The 20,730-nt window shown below is 37.6% G+C and overlaps 11 protein-coding genes across 11 annotated transcripts; 3 read left to right on the top strand and 8 right to left on the bottom strand. All coding sequences in view use genetic code 12, as the record gives it.

Moving 5' to 3' along the window:
• Nucleotides 1-308: 308 nt before the first annotated feature.
• ILV5 (ketol-acid reductoisomerase) lies at nt 309-1,508 on the bottom strand (the record flags this gene model as incomplete). Its single annotated transcript, XM_064995503.1, has 1 exon — nt 309-1,508. One exon carries the CDS (start codon nt 1,506-1,508, stop codon nt 309-311), a length of 1,200 nt encoding a protein of 399 aa, XP_064851575.1.
• Nucleotides 1,509-3,286: 1,778 nt separating this feature from the next.
• On the top strand, nt 3,287-3,634 carry DASC09_018990 (uncharacterized protein; the record flags this gene model as incomplete). Its single annotated transcript, XM_064995502.1, has 2 exons — nt 3,287-3,311; nt 3,456-3,634. 2 exons carry the CDS (start codon nt 3,287-3,289, stop codon nt 3,632-3,634), a joined length of 204 nt encoding a protein of 67 aa, XP_064851574.1.
• Nucleotides 3,635-4,637: 1,003 nt separating this feature from the next.
• On the bottom strand, nt 4,638-6,610 carry LEE1 (Lee1p; the record flags this gene model as incomplete). Its single annotated transcript, XM_064995501.1, has 2 exons — nt 4,638-6,340; nt 6,517-6,610. 2 exons carry the CDS (start codon nt 6,608-6,610, stop codon nt 4,638-4,640), a joined length of 1,797 nt encoding a protein of 598 aa, XP_064851573.1.
• Nucleotides 6,611-7,773: 1,163 nt separating this feature from the next.
• On the bottom strand, nt 7,774-8,285 carry COX6 (cytochrome c oxidase subunit VI; the record flags this gene model as incomplete). Its single annotated transcript, XM_064995500.1, has 2 exons — nt 7,774-8,056; nt 8,143-8,285. 2 exons carry the CDS (start codon nt 8,283-8,285, stop codon nt 7,774-7,776), a joined length of 426 nt encoding a protein of 141 aa, XP_064851572.1.
• Nucleotides 8,286-8,902: 617 nt separating this feature from the next.
• On the top strand, nt 8,903-9,667 carry DASC09_018960 (uncharacterized protein; the record flags this gene model as incomplete). The annotated part of the gene is made up of 1 exon (XM_064995499.1): nt 8,903-9,667. The coding sequence occupies one exon, from the start codon at nt 8,903-8,905 to the stop codon at nt 9,665-9,667; it is 765 nt and encodes a 254-aa protein (XP_064851571.1).
• A 251-nt stretch (nt 9,668-9,918) lies between these two features.
• CAF16 (putative ATP-binding cassette family ATPase CAF16) lies at nt 9,919-10,794 on the top strand (the record flags this gene model as incomplete). Its single annotated transcript, XM_064995498.1, has 1 exon — nt 9,919-10,794. One exon carries the CDS (start codon nt 9,919-9,921, stop codon nt 10,792-10,794), a length of 876 nt encoding a protein of 291 aa, XP_064851570.1.
• A 355-nt stretch (nt 10,795-11,149) lies between these two features.
• On the bottom strand, nt 11,150-12,172 carry MYG1 (Myg1p; the record flags this gene model as incomplete). The annotated part of the gene is made up of 1 exon (XM_064995497.1): nt 11,150-12,172. One exon carries the CDS (start codon nt 12,170-12,172, stop codon nt 11,150-11,152), a length of 1,023 nt encoding a protein of 340 aa, XP_064851569.1.
• Nucleotides 12,173-12,728: 556 nt separating this feature from the next.
• On the bottom strand, nt 12,729-14,960 carry YAT1 (carnitine O-acetyltransferase YAT1; the record flags this gene model as incomplete). Its single annotated transcript, XM_064995496.1, has 1 exon — nt 12,729-14,960. The coding sequence occupies one exon, from the start codon at nt 14,958-14,960 to the stop codon at nt 12,729-12,731; it is 2,232 nt and encodes a 743-aa protein (XP_064851568.1).
• A 658-nt stretch (nt 14,961-15,618) lies between these two features.
• Nucleotides 15,619-16,509, bottom strand: TAD2 (tRNA(adenine34) deaminase; the record flags this gene model as incomplete). The annotated part of the gene is made up of 1 exon (XM_064995495.1): nt 15,619-16,509. One exon carries the CDS (start codon nt 16,507-16,509, stop codon nt 15,619-15,621), a length of 891 nt encoding a protein of 296 aa, XP_064851567.1.
• A 447-nt stretch (nt 16,510-16,956) lies between these two features.
• Nucleotides 16,957-17,415, bottom strand: DASC09_018910 (uncharacterized protein; the record flags this gene model as incomplete). The annotated part of the gene is made up of 1 exon (XM_064995494.1): nt 16,957-17,415. The coding sequence occupies one exon, from the start codon at nt 17,413-17,415 to the stop codon at nt 16,957-16,959; it is 459 nt and encodes a 152-aa protein (XP_064851566.1).
• Nucleotides 17,416-17,809: 394 nt separating this feature from the next.
• On the bottom strand, nt 17,810-20,407 carry SPC98 (Spc98p; the record flags this gene model as incomplete). The annotated part of the gene is made up of 1 exon (XM_064995493.1): nt 17,810-20,407. One exon carries the CDS (start codon nt 20,405-20,407, stop codon nt 17,810-17,812), a length of 2,598 nt encoding a protein of 865 aa, XP_064851565.1.
• Nucleotides 20,408-20,730: the final 323 nt, after the last annotated feature.

The following is a 20,730-nucleotide window of genomic DNA, read 5'->3' as shown; positions in this document are numbered from 1 at the left end:
TTTTATGGGCAAAGATTGGGGATATCTAAGCAGATGCTGAGGGCAGTTCACATTTTAGTTTCTTGAAAACCTTCCAACGGGCTCGTAACAAGCGCGTGTACCATCGGTGCGGGGAAACCCTTGAAAAATTTCACTTACAAATAATCCTGGATTAAAAAATATATCGTAAAGTTTTAATTTTTATTTCATATCAAATCATAAACACAGAGTAAATTTTACAAAAACACGAAGCATGAAAAGAAAAATCGGGAAAAGGAAAGAACTAAAAAAAAGGAGAGCATTCAAAGAGAGACGATGTTACATCAAATCTAGTTGTTTTCTGGACGCAATTTTCTAACTTCCTTACCAACCTTCCAGATTTCCATATCGTGGATAATATCCAATTCCTCAGCCAATTTGGATCTGTAGTCTGGTTGAGAGTTGAAGTCCAAAGATCTTTGAGTTTCGGAACCGTTTCTAACAGATTCGTACAAGTCTTGGAAGACTGGCTTCAAAGCATCCTTGAAGATTGGGTACCAGTCCAAAGCACCTCTTCTGGCAGTGGTGGAACAAGCATCGTACATGTAGTCCATACCGTACTTACCAATCAATGGGTAAAGAGATTGGGTAGCTTCTTCAACGGTTTCATTGAAAGCTTCACTTGGGGAGTGACCGTTTTCTCTAAGAACTTCGTATTGGGCCAAGAACATACCGTGGATACCACCCATAAGACAACCTCTTTCACCATAAAGATCAGAGACAACTTCCTTTTCGAAAGTGGTTTCGTAAACGTAACCAGAACCAACGGCAATAGCCAAAGCCAAAGCCTTTTCTTGGGCCTTACCAGTGACATCGTTGAAAACAGCGAAAGAAGAGTTGATACCTCTACCTTCCTTGAAAAGAGATCTGACAGTTCTACCGGAACCCTTTGGAGCAACCAAAATGACGTCGACGTCCTTTGGAGTTTCAACCTTGGTCAAGTCCTTGAAGATGACGGAGAAACCGTGGGAGAAGTAAAGGGTCTTTTCTGGGGTGATCAATGGCTTGATAGATTCCCAAGTTTCGGATTGGGCAGCGTCGGACAACAAGTTCATGACGTAAGTACCTCTGGTGACGGCTTCGTTGACGTCGAACAAGTTTTCACCTGGGACCCAGCCATCTTCAATGGCGGCCTTCCAAGAAGCACCATTCTTTCTAACACCAATGATGACGTTAAGACCATTGTCACGCATGTTAAGACCTTGACCGTAACCTTGGGAACCGTAACCGATAAGGGCCAAAGTATCGTTCTTGAAGTATTCAAGCAATTTTTCACGAGGCCAGTCGGATCTTTCGTGGACAACTTCTTCGACACCGCCAAAGTTGATGTTTTTGATACCTCTGGTAGCGGCAATTTGAGCAGTGGTCTTGGTGACGACACGGCTAGCAATAGTTGGACGGGCAGCGGCACCAAGAACCTTGGTGGACAAAGCTCTCTTAGCAACAGCAGAAGCTGAACGGCGGGCAGCGGTGGTATTTCTGAACATCATTGTGATTTATTATTGGGGGGAAGATAGAATATTAAAAGAAGATAGTGGAGAACAAAGCTTCTTGTGAATAATAGATAGGGGAAAAAGAAGAAGAAAGCAAGACAAAACTTTCGAAAGTGAAAAATATCGAGCAACCGGTGAAGTATTTATGGAGAATCCCCCGACGTCTGTCCATCGGTGCATAACCACGATGGGGGCAGCGAAAATGCGGTGCAATTAGCACAAAAATCCCCCCAGCGGTATCGGCGGTGACTAATTGGCTTCAACCAGCAATGAGTCATACCACCCACTGCTGCGCAAACCGGGGGGAGGGTTAAGGTTACGTAGTTGTTAATGGTTATTACTATTATTATCGCACAGGCAGACCACCGGCTGATCCTTGGAGGTGAAAGTGCCTGACCGGCCCATGTGCCCGGCTTACATGTTATTTAGAATCTCCGTTACTCGTTGATATACAACTCATTTACTCACAAAAGCACCAACGGTTCTTGCCAGTGTAATGGGAACTTAAATTTGGAGTTGGAAATTTTTTCAAGAAATAGGCATCCGAATCTTGGCTTGGTACTGGAGATTCATGGCGGCCGATCTTCTTGCGAGAAAGGCCAATAACATATTGTGACAAACATAGAAAGTGAACGTACTTTTGGTCGGCTTCCTGTAGTACCCAACCCATGTCTTTGATTAGCTTCCGTAGATAGCCAGTGAAAAGGTGTCAACAGTGAACCGACAGGTTTGAAATTTAGGTTGTAGGGGGTTTCAGACCTCCTTTTTAATTTCAATTGTCCGGGAGTCCGTTCGTTCTACGCTTACACCACAAATGATGGAAATATATATCTCGCAATTAATTATATTTTTATAAAGGATCTACTTATTTTCCAGCTATTATAGCACCACCAACAATCAGCAAGATCGCCTTCTTTTTCATATCCTGAAATACATGGAAGCTCTCCGAATCCTGAAGATCTATTCAAGGTGGGGGAGCACTATTGAGCTGAAAAAAAAAAAAAAAAAAAAAAACTTTGGATTTCTGTGAAGATTCAGTTTTTCCGGTAATATTCCAAATGGACTTTAGCTCGGTATAACCAATTTCACTTGCTTCTAAACAAAATTCAGCTGAAGATCTATTCTCCAAACATCGAGATAATCGTAGATCTGATCAAAGAAAACATTTGCCTTTCTCGTAGCTGTTTGATCAGCTAATATAACATATATATAAAATGCTGATTCTCTCCACCCTCTGTGATCAACACCAATTCAAATCAAAAGGATTGTAATGACTAATCAGCGCCCATAACCTTAGTACCGCCACTTCCTAACACTCCTTCTTCAGTGATATTTCCAGGAGTTTGATGAAAAATTGTGTTGGTTTCAAAGGGTTTGCTTGGTGAGATATCCTTGATTGTTGACATTAACATCTCAGCATCTATTATTTACTTTAGGTTACAGATTCGTTTTTTGATGTCGCTTACGTATCATCCGAAAACCATGTGTTGACCAATATGGATATTCTTACACTATCAAAAATACCTCATATCTTTATACATTTCTAACTATTTTGTTGTCGGGGTGATGAGACTTCCTTCTTAAATTATGGTATTCTATTGTAAATCATTATTATTTGGATCATGCTTTGTTTTGTTTTTGTTTCTGTTTTCATTTCGAACTACTTGAATCAAAGATGTAGCTGTTTTTGCAGGGAAAATAATTTACAAGAAAATAATTATTTGATATCAAAAGAGGAAAAAAAAATAGAAGTAAAATGACCATTAACAAAACAAATGAATTTTGGGACACAATTGAGTCGTGGCTAAAAGAAAATATCAAAATCGATTAAAATTATACTAAGATATTGGCCGCATTGAACCCTCCTGCCACAGATCAACAAATTGAAGAGCTAAAAATAGAAACTGAATGGAATCGAAATACCAAAATCATACATCGAAACAGTGGAGATTCATAATGGTGCTGCTGAAGATATCGAAGTATTTAGTGTGGATGGAGTGCTTCTATCAACAGAAGATGTTCAAGCTGCATGGCAACAGCTACATGAAATCAAAAATGACCTAGAAACTTCAGATCTCCTGGATGGTGATGATAGACCGAGTTACAATGACACAAATGAATAAATGGAGATTAAGCAGACATGATTTGATGATAAGTGGATCGCATTTGCCCTGAATAGCAGCGGCGACAGCTTATGTATTGATTTAAATCCAGCCAACAAAGATCAAGTTGGCCAAATCATCAAGTTCGTAAATCACGATTTCATGTGGTTCAGATTGTTTCTGGGGCTTGAAGAATTTCTTCTCAAATTTGCTAATGATCTTGTCAACCGGAAGTATTTAGCTGGGAAGTGGGGGTTGGAGCCTGTTGATGAAGATAAAGGTGAAAATGAATGATCACAAATAAGAGAGCTCAATAAGCCACCTAAAAGTTATGGGCTATCAGTTGAATGCTATGGTTTATCAAATAAGGAACAATTTCCTATCTTTTTGCCATTTTTCAGAAATTACATTGATAAAGATAAACTTACTTTTTTTTTTTTGGGTAGCGCTTGACAAAAACAGGATATGGAACATCACATCAATCCATTTACATTTGGTGAAATGAAAAATCGACTTTAAAATTAAAAAACAATACTTTTTTTTTGTTCTTCTTTTTTGATTTTGTGTGATCCAAGTATAAAGTCCCCAGGGTAATAAATAAATTGGTAATAGATAGAATAGGAAATCAAATAATAAATTCAGTAAATCAAATAAAATAAAATACAAAGTTTCCAAATACTAAAAGAAAAAAAAAATTAATTTCCAGGCCCCAGTATAAGAATAAAAACAATAATAGAAAGAAAGTTTTTTTTTTTTTTCTTTTTATATTCTAGACAGTGTTCTAGAAAAAGATAACAAAAAAAAATCACTCCAAAAATCAAGAAACAAAAAGAATATTGCAGAGGAAACTGCATTCTCTATATTTTCACTGTAAAAGTATCACCAAAAATCAATTAATAATTAAAAACCAAAAAGAAAAGAAAAAAAAAAGAAAAGAAAAAGGAGAAGATCTGAGAGGAATTTTTGTATAAGAAAAAAAAGTAGAATTGATAGCTAGATGTACAACACCCCCATCACTGGTAATTCATTCACTAACGCTCCATCTAGATGTTCGATCCACCAAATCATCCGCTCCCCTATTTATATTCCCCCCATTATTAGTATTGTTACTCACTCCCCATACCCCGAACCTAGAATCCCTTCCAAAACTGTTGCCCCTCGATAAGCTTGAATTAGTCAACGTTCGACTAATGTTAATTTCATTATTATCAACATTGTAACCATTTCCATTCAAATTGATGGGGTTATTCAAAAGTCCCAGCAGATACAGATGCAGCAGAAACTGCGATGGAAGTGGTTGGAAAGAAGATGAGGAGTCCAGAGGGGTTCCTTTAGAAAGTGAGCCAAACGATGCATGTCTGGTTGAAAATCTGGGCTCTCCACTGTTGATATTAACACCATTGTTGACAAGGCCATTTGTATTAGAGACAATATTGCTGGAATTGGAGTTATTAGCCGCACCCCCAAATCCACCATTGCCAATACCCCAAACATCATTCTTTGAACCATTGAAACTTAATGAGCTCAATTCTGCCACTGGTGAGAACCCTGTACTGGAAGTAGGAGAAAATAGTGGGATTTTAGAAGAGCTTGTACTAATGCTATTAGAGTTACTAGTTGTGACATAATTATTATTGTTGGCAGAACCAGAACCCATTGATAAAGAGGTAGAGGAAACAGAGCCGTTTTTATGGATTTGTCTCGTCAAATTACTAAACCCACTGTCATGAGTATGGGTTGGGTAAGGGGTTCCCGGAGCAAGAGTATTTTCACCATCACCAACAATAATATTAGAAGCATTAGTATTAAACGTATTATCATTACTAATGATATTGGACTCGAAGGCACTACCATTTATACGATTGTTGACTTCATCAGTGTTCTCATTTTTGGCAATTTTCCGCTTTAGCTCTTGTGAGCTTAGCAAATCCATTAAGCTTGATGGAACATAATCTTCTTCAAACTTTAAATCATCGTCATCATTTTCCTCTGCTTCTTCGTTTTTAGTTTCCAAGTTAGACACAGTATCATTTGCTTTGGCAGCTTCATTAACACCATGGGATGAGCTTTCAAAGCCATTAGACTCTTGTAAAGTCCTAATGGTACCAAAACTTCCAATATTATTACTTCCGGCGTATGTATTCCCTATTTTATCCATCAACTCATTTGAAGAATTCAAAGGGTAATGGTCCTCATTAGTCTGGTGGTTGCTATTCTGAGACCAAGTGTTAGGATAGCTTAGGAATTGTTGCTCACTGGATGCGGGACCAGATTGCGGCTGGTTATTATTAAAGTAATGGTTTTGATTAGTGGCTTGATGTGGAAAAGATGATATCAATGGGCTCGAAACATTACTGGATCCAATGTTATTGTTGGCGGATATTGAGGAAGAAGCAGAATGGCCAAATTTTGTTGTTTGTGATGGGATTTGAATTTGTTGAGTATCAACATGAGATATTCCTGGATGCTGTATCTGTGCTGCTGATGATACTGGCTGGTTCTGGTCCTTTTGATATTGTGCAAACGCCCGAGTATGAACTTTTCTTCCGTCAGCCATCACATGTACTAGAGCACACTTCAACCCGAACTTACAATTGCCTTTCTGGAAGTACTTGCAAGGATTCATAGTGGTTGGCGAATGAAGATCCATCGAGTGGGAGAATGGACAGGAGTTTCCAGCCTGGCAAGCACCTTGACGAAAGAATTTACAAGGGACATGAGATAGATCTAGAAAATAAGAGCGGTTAGTAAAAGGATATCATCAGATTGATCTCAACGATTTCATCAAGAATTTTTAGGCAATAGCATTGCTATTATTATTTTTTCGACACATTTCTTCATAGCTCATAATCAGATAAGATTAATTAAAGCCTGTTTATTCAAGATTGAAGCACAGAACATACTTTTAGAAGGTTTTGCCCACAGCTGAACCAGGGTTTGCTGCAGGGGAGATTGACCTTGCGCGGGCCCTTGGAAGGCAGTTGTGTTTGGGTACATTATGAAGGATATTCTTCTATAGGGTGCTGTATTTATTTTATGATAGTTCTCTAATCTTTTTTTTTTTTTTTTTGTTTTTCCTTTATTTTTTCTTCTTTTCTATTTTTTTTTTTCTGGGCAACGTTTAACTTCTAAATGCGAGATGAGATGAGATGAGGATTTTTGACGTTTTCTTACGTTTTTCTGGTGATAGTCGGCCAAGGGAAAGATAAGCGCACGTGACACAGAAATCTATTTGAGGGGTTCCGCACCCTGTATAAATATCTCTGGGAGGTTGTACGTAGGGGGTGATTCGGTATATTGAAACAATCACTGAGAGCCTTGCTTTGTGAATAAAAAGATGGGGTTATAACTGTTCAAATATCTCAAAGTTTATATGGCAATTAGAAAGGGGTCCGGAAAAGAGAAGGACAAATGGTAAAGTATGTGGAAGACCCCCTGTTTGCTTTGGTGGTACGATTTTTATTTTCTCACTGCATATATTTTTAGATCTCTTTCCAGCCTTACAGATATGATGACAATAATAATAATAATGACGATTATGAGAAGAATGATAATGATGAAAAAAATAATGATAACAATGATGATAATAATAATAATAATAATAATGTATTGTGGGAATAGATAGATAAATTGTGAGTAGATAATACTGAAATGCACATTCCCCTCATAACAGTAGCAATAGATATGACAAATCATAGGAATAATAGTAATAGTAATACCAAATGACAGTAGTAATGTTTATGTAAAACTTCAATTTTTAAAACTGAAAATAACTAGTGACTTCACAAACAAAACACAGAAAAAAAAAAGAATTATAGTAGATGTCATTTCTAACCACAGCACGTCCAATACCACAAAAAAAAAAGTAGCAACTCCTTCACCATATTCAATAAATCATTTAATAATACTCCAGAACACCAAATTTCACAAAAATATAGAAAAATAAAAATCACAAAAAAAAGAATAGAAAAAAAAGGTTTCTTTAATATCTTTTTATTCAATTAATTTTTTTTTAAATACTTTTTTTCTTTGGTCATATTGTTGCCCTGTTTTTTACTTTCTTCATTATATCTCTTTTTTGAATTTTTTTTTTTTGATATTATTGTTCTGCTTTATATTTTTTTTTTGGCGATAATTTTTCAGGTACAATAATTATCTTCTTAGGCAGATTCTGGGAACAAGTCTTCCTTAAGGTCAACACCCAATTCCTTTCTAACATCCTTCAATTCTTCAAGGTAAGCTTCGTATTGTTCGTTGTTGTCAACCTTGACCTTCAAACCTTCGAAAACTCTGACGGCAGTGGCGTAGTCATTGACTCTTCTACAAGCCAACAAAGCCTTTTCAATCACTGATGGAGCTGGGACCAAATCATAGGAGAAAGCGTTATTGAGGACTCTTTGGACTTCGAAAAGATCGTAAGCTTGTTCAAATTCTTTTTCGAATCTATTTAATATAGTTGTTAGTATACCTGAATTCCCAATATATATTTAAACATAATCTTATGCTAAAAAGGCAGTGTATGCACTTACCTGGTGGTGAATTCTTCATAAGTTTCTTCGTGGTGGTCGGAGTAGTTTCTGACGAACTTGTTGAAAGAACCAAAGGCTGGTCTAGCACGGATGGCTGGAACGGCAACTCTAAGGGCTGGGGTTCTGATGATTTGTCTGAACATGGCTAATGTTTGATTTGTGTGAAGTCGAGAATATTCCTTGGTGTTGGTGTTTGTCGAACTAGTTAAGATTTTATCACAATTAGTGGTTTGATGTTTTTTTTTTTCAATTAGGGAAAAAAACTTTTTAGCTATTCAACACACGCTATTGGCGGGAGTGCGAATAGGCAGTGTTTTTTTTTCTTTCAAAATTGGCTCCAGGTGCGTGGAGACTAGTCTTCCGGTGCTGCCCTGCCGGTTGTCTTTCTCGCCCACCGTAGCGGATGGATACAAGGGGTGTAGATCACATGATCATTAATACCAGGGGGTGGTATCCAAAGGTCATAACCGCAGCCCGTTACCGGCCAACCGCAGCCCACCGCACCGGCTCCCGGGGGCAGGGAAGGAAGGAAAAACTTTTTTGCACACACCCAATAGAAAAATACCGAATAAACAACAAGTTACACAAGAAAGCAAATTCGGTGTTGGAAAAATAATCATAGAACTTCTACATATAAATATATATACATATATATTTAATGCCCTATTACTACTTTACCCTCGCTCATTTTTGCGAGACCCACGGGCCCGTCACTCTTTTATCTTCGCGACGGCGTCGGGCTCGCCTTGCCCCTCTCCCAATGAAAATTCCTGACCGCTTACAATGTGCATCTTGCAAGTTGAATCTTCCCGACACTTTGCCATCCTCGGTTCCTCGACACTGCATGGTCCTGGATATTGACAGGAGCACTTATATATCGTCCCAAGGCTTCAACGACCAAGTGGTCAATGAAAAACTTAAATCCATTGTCGCGCGATCGTTATCGGAGGAGGCAAGTTCGAAAATCACGGTGTTTGGTGACTCAAATTTGTTGTACTCTATATCTAGAACCTTTAGTGTACTGGATTCTTCAGCAAGAGGCAAGCTTCGCAAATACTCCCTAATTCTCACCAGTGATGACCAGAGCACTTTACTTAAACATTCAAATCAAATTTGCATGTTCTTCCATTACCTTATCAGATCATTGAAGAAAAAAAGACTCCTGCTAACGGATGCCAGTGCAAGTTTAAATTACCAATCCCCTAATAATACTAATAATAAGAACTACCACGAAAACTATTCAACCAATACCATCAACTCATTCAACAGTTCTATCAATGATTCGCATGACCCCACAGTATCAATCTATCGTGGATCAGTCCGACGGGACTCTCAGCGCGCCAGATCATCGCTGAAAAGTTCATCTGCATCAGAAGATGAAGATACATCACCGCCATTGGAATCGCTCAGAACCCAAACTATCATTCTTAGAAACCTTCTGGAAATCTTGGATGACGAGCAGATCTACATCAGAGTCCATGCGGTGGCCGTCAGGTTCCTAAATGATTTATACCGGAGTCAGTGAAGGCAAGATGCTCACGTGCTGACGACAGTAATGATGTTTTTTTTTCTTTCTTCTTTCTGACGAAATACCCCTTTATACTATACTACTATATATTATACAAATTGCAAAGATTTCTAATTACCACTGGAAAAGGAAACAAAAGACAAAGCAGCTACATTGCATTTCTTTTCATATTTTTATTTCTTGTTCTTTTTATTCATTTAGAGATTCTACCATATACCAATAATAATAATTTCAATTCTTTTATTGCGATGACCGATCTTGCCATTGAAGTGAAAAATCTTAATTACACCTACCCAACTGGCCTGATTGGGTTACAAGACATTTCTTTATCCCTAGCTTGGGGGTCACGTCTCGTCATCGTTGGTCCTAATGGTGCTGGCAAGTCAACCCTTCTCAAACTTGTTTCCGGACAACGACTCACAAGTACCCCTCAGGCAATCAAACTTGCTGGCCAAGACCCATTTAGTAGAGCATCTAACAATGTCGCCACATTTCTTGGAACCGAATGGATATTGAACTCCGTGATACGACGCGATATGCCAGTGAAGACCCTCATTGAATCGGTGGGCATCAATAATTTACCAGATCGTCGTGATGTATTGTTGGAGATTTTGGACATTGACTTATCGTGGAACATGAACCATATTAGTGATGGTCAACGCCGAAGAGTGCAATTGCTCATCAAATTGTTCCCTCTTTGGCAAGTGTTATTATTAGATGAAGTCACCGTTGATCTCGATGTGTTGGTGCGTCTCAGACTTCTCAATTGGTTGAAACAAGAGACCTTGACCCGTAAATCGTGTATCATTTATGCCACTCACATATTTGATGGGTTGGCGACTTTGGATTTCCCAACCCATTTGATCCATTTAAACAAGGGAAAAATTACAAAGAGCATAAACTTCAATGATGATATTGAGTTCGTGGCCGCAGGTCAAGGTACAGAGGATGAAAGTGAAGTGAAGTACAATGATATTGAACAGATCCTAAGAGGGAAATCAGATGGCAATAAGACAATTGAAGATCAACATACTAGAAAGAAGATGAAAATATGTATGGTTCCAAGTGTTCATCCGTTGGCATTACATTGGTTGAGTGAAGATTACAAGAGCAGCAAGCAATAAGCTGACTTTTTATGTCTCCATAAGGAAAAACACAAATAGCAGAACCATATATGTCAATCAGTACTTCAACAGCATTTCCCATTTCCCTATTGTTATTACCTTTTTTCTCCCCGTATTTTGTGAAAACTGTTCAGGATATTTTTCTTTGGGGTGAAATTAAAAATGGCCGAATACATTAAAAAAAAAAAAAAATTTACTTGTATGTTTTTTTTAAATTAATTCATCTTTACCAGTTCTCCAACAAAAAATTATCAAATAAAAACGTTACAATTTATACTATAAAGAACCCACCCTAAAAGAAAACATGGTGCTGTAATAATAATAATAATACTCCCCTTTTTTTTCCACATCAAATTTAATCCATAGTTAAACTCATTCTGGCCAACTTCAAAACTGCATCCTTGGTCTTTGCACCACCAATAAAACCAGCAGCATGAACAAAGACACATCCTTCGACGCCAGTCAAGTCACTAAGAGCTTGATCTCTGACCCCTCTCCATTTTTCTGGCAATGGTCTTCTGTTGCTGAATGATGAGCTGGTAATTGGCACGGTAGAAATTCTCCAAGATCCAGAAGTATCTTCAAAGAGCACGTATGTGATTTCTCCCTTGGCGTCATTCTTGAATTCAATATCATAGAGATGTTCTTTCCAAGGAGCAAATTGATCAAGAATGAGGATTCTACCAGACTTATCGACGTCAAAGCGCTTTACGAAAGCATCGGAAACAACCTTTTTAGCTGGCAACCAAGAGTTACCCAATGATTTGAGCATTCTCAAGAAACAATTACCAATGAAATCACTGGCCACGAGGAATTGACGGTAGTAAACCTCGTCTGAGTGGTCCTCGTTCCATGATGGGTTGAAATTGGCAACGATGGAAGGCAAAGTAATGTTACGGTAGTGGAAAGCTGGTTTCACTTCTTTTGGATAGGCTTCAATACCGTTATCATTGGCATCGAGGGACTCGACAAATTCTTTGTACATCTTCAAATAGAGAAGGTCAACATTTTCATCTGCGCTGTTTAATTTCAAAACCTCACTGATGATTTCACGGCCAAAATGTTTGTAAACCAACCCGGCAGATGAAAGTTTGGTAGAGTAATCGTCGCTAAAAGTTTCTTCAAAACCACGTTGGTGATGGTCAAAGAATTTGACACCATCGTATTTACCACTGACATCAATGACAATATCGCTGGCTTCCCATTGAGCTTGGTCACGAGAACGTATGAGGGTGGCATCCTTGAATCTAGGAAGAAGTTTAAGAAGGTAGTAACCAAGGGCTTCATCGGCGTGGAAAGAGCCAGAGTGAACACAAATCTTAAGAGGACTAGACATTTTTTCAGTAGGATTAGTTTTTTGGCGTTTCTGATCAGACATTAGAAATATTATTGGAAAGCAAAGTAAATTGAGGGAAACCCGAGCAATTTATAGATATTTCCCAAATTTTGAATTATATTCTTTCCAACTTGGTAACGATGAGAGCCTCTGCTCATCCTGAAAATTTTATTTTCCCCCCAAAAAAAAAAAAAAAAAAATCCAGAAGCTATGCGCACTCTGTGTCATTCTCCTGTCATCATTATTGTTGTTAAACTATTGTGGGATTAAACGAAATATTAAAAATGTTGACTATCTTTGGAATGTAGAAACCGCTCACATGTGAATTTCAAACAAGAATGCGTAAAGAAAAAAAAAATCAATGATCTTCATTACCCCCTGTCAATTTGTAAAAGCTTACGATTCTATTTGTTGATGAAATACACAAGACAATAATCGAAACATTGGGGATAAAAATATACTATTAAATAAGAAAATAAATGAAGAATAACAAACATTCCATGACAAAAAAAAAAAATACTATGCGCAAAAAATGACGAAAACAGAGAAAGAAGAATAAAAAAGAACAGATGCAAATTCACAGGAAACCCATAGCTCTTCAATATTCAGCCAATTTTAACTTCTTCTCGATTTTCTTGGCCCGAAATATTTTAATCTCTTTGCCTTCAGTCTTGAAAGGAGGTTCTGGACTTTGATCTCTCAGCTTAATTTCATCTTCGCCAACATCAAAGTATCCATATCCGCCTAATAAATAATTGAGGGCGACAGAAGAATTCCCAGCAGAAGGATTATTTACTTGCTGGTCTTTCTTCACGCTAATGGAGTTTTGTAAAGATTTAAACCGGTTATTTCTTTCATCAAATTGATGTTCTGGAATATTGTCAACCATAACTCCTTGAGTCTGAGTCTCCCTGTATAAATTACTCACCTCGACAAAATAGGAATTCAAAGTATTCACAAATCTTCTGGTTTGTCTATGCTTGGAACAGGCAACAATAGTAACTGATTCCTCCTTTATGATATATGCCAACCCAAATCCATTTTGAGTAACCGGGCCAAAACCAAAAAGACGTAGAGATGGATTTCCACAATTGGAGGTAGAAATCACCGAGTTATTGAGTTTGTCCCAGCCGGAATTTGCAAATATCGATGGTAATTCTTTGGAATAAGCAGAAAATTCATCATCTTCATGATTCAGGTGAACGGTGGTATCGGAATCGTCATCATTGATCAGCTCTTCTTCTGAATCACTTGAGTTAGCCCATTTTTTCCAAATACAAAACAAGGCATATAAATGACGGTCCACTCCAAGGCCATTAGACGAGTCCTTAGTTCTTGCACTATGTTTCTGGCATGCTGCTCTGAGTAAGCTTAACTTTGTAATTGCTGGAATGTTCTCGAAAAACTTTCGAACATACAAGTTAGATTCATTAGAAACCGTTCTGATAGCTTCAGTACGGCCGTGAAAGAATTTTTTCGTCATTGCTGGTTCATAAGTGCACTCAACTTTCCCATAAAGAGCATAATAAGTGGCCTGGAAACTCATTTGCACAAATGCATCTGGGGAACATCCAAATTTCTTGATCATGTTGGATCCATAACCTTTGAACTCAAGCACTGCAAACTCAGTTTGTTGGATGAGATCAGAGAGTCTGGTTTCTGCAAAACGTAACGACAAAGAAAGATCGGGGGATAAGTCCCAATTGAGTTTTGTTGGTGTTATATTCGAGCGATCATTAGTAGAACTCATTTCCGGGGAAGAGTTATTCCAAATAGAAGGAGCGCTGGCATTGATGGATTTAGCAAATGAAAGAATGGAATCAGTATAAATATCTGACACAAACCGCAATACCGTGTGGCCATCAACCCCAGTATGTTCAAAATTGATCCCGACTTTCGAATTTTTGGTGATAATTATTTGAAGCTTGTCATACCAACGATTGGTGCAAGTGCCGATTTGTACCCCATTTTCAATATTGGAGAGTCCACATAAGAAATTAATAGATAATTCTTCTTGGGATTCAATTTCCACGTCGTCAAGGCATACAACAAAGAGGGCACTGTCAATGATTTTGAGAATGTCGTTATTGATACTGTTGGTCATTTTTTGACGGATTTTTGCCCAAACTCGACGGTTCTCGGTGGTCAATAAGCCAAATGAAGATTTGGCAATGTCGGTGACCGCCGATTTCTGAGAGTCACGAACAATGGCTTTGAAATTGGCAAGCAAAGCCTCCTGATCAAGCAACAAGTCATCATTATTATCCAATACATTGAACCAGTAAAATTGCGACCGACATACCACTACTAAGTGTCGAGATTCGGAATCTGTTTGCATAACGCAACCATTGAGGGTCGGCACTCTGGCAGAACCAAAGAGCTTTGTGTATTGATACATATCCAAAGGTTGTCCACGGATTTTATCTGGGACTAATTCATTACGACGAATGGCTCTAACAAATCTAAGGGCAGAAATCGTGATTGATGCGGCTCTTTTCACTTGAGATGGGCGGATAGGGTTTGGGTCATCTTCGATGAGGAAGAACGGATTCAAATTAAGCACCACAGGGGAGTCGTAGTTGAGATATGACTCGTACCAAAAGTCCTCGATATAAGAGGCACGACGCCGGGAATACTCTCGTAGTTGTTGGTCTAATTTCTTACTAAGAGGGTTGTTAAGAAAGTCTTTCACGGCTATCTGTGTTTGGGCGTGCTCGCGTTCTGTCTGCAACGGCTGGAGGATTTCCAAGTATTTGGCACAGGTGTAGGGCAAATCAGGGATCGGTAGCTTGGAAAGGGCGTCTTGGAACTGAAAGGTGGTTTCTGGCATGTTGTCTATTGGGCGGGATTTATTATAATTGATATTATATATATATATACTCTATTTTTTATATATTATATTGTCCCAGTATATTAAAGCATCTGACAAAGCATTGCTTATATACCGTCCTCCGCCCGCCGCCCCGGATGGAGGGTCATGGCAATAAATGACGTGAGAGGAAAACGTCGCCAAACTGCTCAAGGATGGACGGAGAATGCGTAGCAACACACATTAATCACACCAACGAGGGATCAACAGTCTGCCACTCTCAGGGTGTTTCTTTTACCATCGTATCTTTCGGTCATTTCTTTTGGTATATACTGTGTAGCTTTTATTTTGACTTGCATTGCTTGATCATTCCCACTATTGTTTCGATCCCTATAAAGCCCAGGAAACTGTCTGCTGTGTATTTCTGTTGAAAATCCTCAAGATTATAACTCTTCATACAATTCATGGTGTTTTCCCATTACATAATAATAACATTTGTAAATGTGATGCTCTCTTAATATTTTCTCTGTAGCATGTGGCTGTTAACATATCATAGTCTTACTCATTTTAAATAGTAACAATCTAACTGTCCCTGAAAAAGTCTTAGTAATCTATCTATTCTATACAACAAAATCCATATATGACAAATCTAATACAATATAATTAAGTAGTTTAAAGATCAATCACCACTTATCTTGATTCTCTTGACATCATTTCCCCTGTCATGATCACGATTCTCATTTATAACTCCTTCTTGGATTTTCCTTTGCCATTCATCCATTTCAAGCTTTACTTCCTTCTTGAGAGGCATCAATGGATCAATCCAGTTTTCAATAAACATTCCCTCAGCCTCCGTGAGATCTTCACCCAGTTCAGATCTTATCCATCTATGGACATTACTTTCTCCATACATTTTCAAAAACTCTTTCTTCGTTATATACTTTGAATACTTCATCAACGGGAATTGATCAAACCTTAGTAGTCTACTATCCTCTTCTTTTGTCTGAGGGTTCGGGGCCTTCTTATTCTGACCCACATAAAACTTCCTCAATAGTATGATCGCCTCTTCTCTTCCGAAATCAGGATAGCTTTCATAAGTTTTGTCAAAGCACGAATTATTACCACTTACATGCTCTATTCCCAAGTCGTCATGGTTGATGGTAAAGATACTTCCATTTCCCCCGAATCTATCATTTGCGGCCCCGAAAAATACTCGGTTGATCCCAATTTGTCGTAATGCTGATCCACACATCACGCAAGGCTCGATTGTCACGTATAAATCGATCTTAGAGAAAAGTTCATAGATCTTGTGCTGGCGCTCCGCATCGTATTTGTTCTCTGACGAAGTCAAGTTGAACCGTTCCAATATCTCATCAATCCCCACGAGCTCAGCATGTCTTATACCTGAAAGGGTATCGTTAGTCAAATTACTGCCGGTGGAAACTACCTCGGTGTTGTTGTAGACAAACAAGCACCCGACAGGAACTTCTCTTGCACGATGCGCCGCTTCGGCTTGATCAAGTGCCATTCGCATGAACTTGAAATGTGTTTCTAAGGTTTCATTTGTCATTTATTATTATTATTATTATTATTATTTGACCGATATTATTGAGCTTTCTGATACCAAAAAACCTCTGTGATAAAAAAAAAAGAAAAGAAGAAAAAAAAAAAAAAAAAACTCACGTGAATATCTACGGTGCCCAAATCATGGATCTTTCGATCTTATAATTATAAGACGAAAGTGCAAGATCAGCGCAAGCACAGAAAGTGCAAGGTATATCAATATTTAGAAGAAATTGTATTATATTATTTATTATGGATGATAGTATCATTAAAGTGGTAGAAGATAAAATATTTCATGAAAAATGCCAAGACTTAAGACCCAAAACCATTCAAGTGATGGGAATAAAAGATGAAAAATTATAAAAGGCCGAAGAGAACGAAATGCTATTGAAAAAAAAAAAAAATTGATATCTAGTGGTTAAAGGCCAAGCTCCCTAATATTTCTTTAGAGCTTTTAGATGTGATACAAAGTGATACCAAGACACCCCTCGTAGGAATAATCAAAGGTCAATGAGTAGACATCCTCACCGGAAGGACAAGCGAAGAAGCTACTGTTACCTTGATACAAGAATTCGTACCCGTCGAAACTGAAACCAGTAGAAGCTTTTTGACCTTCACCAACAAGCCCAACATCCCCGGTGTTAGGGTTGATGTACACTCCTCTGCCGGTTTCATCCACAATAGAAGAATCAGATTGCAAAGTCAAGTTGGCTGGTGATCCCCCAGCAGCCCTGCCAATGGAGAACACTTGAGCGTGTGTTTCATCATAATTGACTGGAGCAAAATGGACTGGACTACCAGAGCGAAGCACCATAAGGTTGAAATTTGAATCATCGGCAGTTTTGATTGGCAAAGCCATGGCCAATGAAGCGAAGGTCGCAGACAAAGCAGCGGAAGCGATAGAGAATTGCATGGTTGGTATGATGAGTTGATGGAAATAAAGTAATGTAGAAGGTTGTTAGTGATATCAATAAGGGAGAGTAAATGGGAATGTATGATTTCTGGGAATGGGGTCCAATATTTATACCTCAGAGCTCCAACTGGAAGTTATTTATAATTTTCTTAATGACGTCTGGAAACTTTGTTTCTCATGATTTGCTCTACTCATGGGAATATCATTGCGTAATATGCAGGGCGCCACACCCTCTTTGCTTGGGTATTTTTAGAATAACATGCATTCTTGGACAACAAGCAGTACACATAAAAAAAGAAAATTTTTTCCTGTTCCTGCATAAAGAGAAAGATTTTTCAACATTACAGAATAGTAAAAACTTAAAAAACGTCATTTATCATTAAATCCTGTGTCATCATGTTCCCAAGTCCAATCCAAAGTTCTGTAATTCTCTATCATTTATCAAATCCTTTACAAATACCCGTTTCTTTTCAATGAATTCACCGTTAACTTCTCTGGAAATGTATTTCACCACTTTTTTCATTTTACTAATACTGTTATGACCATATAAGCTTTCCATTGTGTCATCACCGTCATCATGGTTATCTCCGAGCTTCAATTGAGAAACAATTTCCAATATCAAGTTGTGGAACTCTTCCTCAGCTTGCAAAAACTTAGAAACGATCCCCACAAGTCCATTAATCTGATGAACAAAAAACTTTCCCGAAAACAAACCAACAGAACGTTTCAGTGATGAATCGATCAATTTGTGGCTTCCAATTTTCTCAAGGTATTGACAATGAAGGTTGATGAACTCATCAATAGAATAAATTTCATGATCCACTTCAAATGTATCAGGCATCGGAGTGCCATCATCAACAATACTATCATTATACGCGTTGACATATTCTTTATTTGGAAGAAGCACTTGACGAAACTTAACCAAGTAGCTATCTAGCTTGTTGTTCTTGATAGAGCTTTCCCTGACAGAGTTGGTAAGATATAAATTCTTGGATTTATTGAGCTTCTCAAGAAGCTCCTCGAAAGCCACATCAATCATATCAAAACTTAAGTACCCCAAAAGTTTAGTAATGAACTTGATTAACCCATTCTTAATAATATTCACTTTATTAAACAGTTTCACAACCCAAAAATTCTGCGGTTGGTGTTTCAAATCTTTAATATTCCTCTTGTATATTATATTAGATCCATGCCACGACTGATCCAACATGAAGCTGATCCTCTTTATCCTCCATAAAAAATTAAACAACTTCAAATAATTTCTCAATCCCATATTATTGTCATAAATGATCACCCGCAAAGCTTCATCAAGTTTATAATCCAACGTAAATACATCCCAACCCAAATTAGCAGATGAATTGAGAGACAATATTCTTGCATCGAGTCGAAGAAGCATATCTCTTGGGGATGATTTTATCGAAGAATTTTCAATGGAATTAGATAAAATCTGTGATAATTGAACTACCGACAAAGATTGGGATGGCTCACCAAGAACAGCTAATGAATTTTCAATTAAGGTATAAATAAAATCGCCTTTAGATAATAACAAGAACTTCTTGAGGTTGAGTATATGATAATCCAAATGGTATGTATTATACAACAAATAAGTCGAATAATTTGATAATTCTTTGAATTGTGAGTCTATCAAAATTGAAAATTGATTTTCATTGAATGATCTCAATTCTCTTTTCGACAAAAAAGACCTGAATTTCTGATTGTATCCATTTAAGAAATTATATTCTTTGCAAACATCCCTTAAAAACTTAATCATTTTTCCGATTTGGTAGATTTTATGCTTTATCTTGGCAGATAAAAATTTAGGATACTTCTCATCATCAAATTTAATCGCCGATATCCCATTACTTTTTTCTTCTAGGTCATTGTAAATGAAAAATTCCTCATCACTATCTGATAACTCTCCATTTATTATCCAATTCTCCAACACTTTGTAATATGGTTCAGAAGATACTTTGAATAGCGTCATAGCAACTTCTTTTATCAATAAATCACCGAAATTGGAATAGCCAAAAACCAAGGACAAAAACTCATTGCCAGGAATTTTTTCGAGTTTATCTGTTAAGAAATACAAGAATCTGAATTTGTCAATTTCTCCCACTAAATGGCGATAAACGTCAGTCAAAGTCTTCCCCATATCATTGGCATTTGATACAGACAACTCATTGATTAATTGGGTATACTGTTGTAGATATACCAGGACATTACTCAAAAATGCCACCTTGATTTGTGATTTGTAGTGGTTTTTCTTGGTTGCTGTCATCAAGTACTTGAATAAGACGCTGGCTTCAAATATCAAATGTAGTATTCCACTTGTACTATTCCCAATAGATTCTGGAATCGCAATCTTCCCGCTAACTTTATCAACTGGGAACAAGTCCGAAGTTGATGACAATAAGGTATAAAAAATGAATTGAATCATCTCGGATTCTTTGATATGGTCGGGCTGGAATTCAAGGAGGATATCGTTAACAAGATCATTAATTGATTGGCTATCATATGCCCTACCAGTAAAGTTTGATCTTTGCCTTTTGTTATTAACCCCAAACTCATTGATATTATTGAGAGACGAGCTTTGAGAAGCATTATTTCTTATAAGCCCATTATTTGTAGTGGTCATACTTCTAGTATGTGACGCCAGAATAAAATGCCGTCGCTGTCCACGGGTCTCATCTATATTCTCGATATTAATGGAGTTAAAAAACGATAAATATCTTGCTACATCATTATCTTTTTTATATCGTAGCAATATTTTCACGGCCTGCTGAAACAGATTCCATTGAGCATCACTTGTGAATAATCTTTTCAATTGGCTGACCACTAGATGAAGATCATAGTTGATTCCAGCATTGGTCGTCTGGTCAATGTATGAGAGAAACTGTTCTAAGATAATTGTTCGTTGGTCTGGCGAAATGTCTAATGGCAAAATACTGTCCACTATTTGTACAAAAGAATCATAAAGCAACTGCTGGGACATCCTGGAGATATCTATGGTTCTCCCTGTTGTTGTTGTCTCCTGCACTGTTTACTCAAACTTTTTTTGTTTTGTTTTTGTAAGTAAACAAAGACCGGTGGCGCCTAACCGCTGCAGGCCTCGAAGAAATGATCAAACAGTTATCTCACTGTTAAATAAATCTCCCATTTTCACAATCTTAATCATTTTAAATAATAAGAAGTGACAATTATATTACAATTATTAGGACAGTGAAACAAATCAAGAAAAAAAAAAATCTTAAAATAATAGGGACAGAGCTCTATCAAAGTCTGCTTGGCCGGAGATCGCTCCAATAAATATGGTAC

This window comes from Saccharomycopsis crataegensis (genome assembly GCF_037102585.1).
Source record: "Saccharomycopsis crataegensis DNA, jcf7180000000074, whole genome shotgun sequence".
Classification (NCBI taxonomy): domain Eukaryota; kingdom Fungi; phylum Ascomycota; class Saccharomycetes; order Ascoideales; family Saccharomycopsidaceae; genus Saccharomycopsis; species Saccharomycopsis crataegensis.
This window is presented reverse-complemented; position numbering and strand designations above follow the sequence as displayed.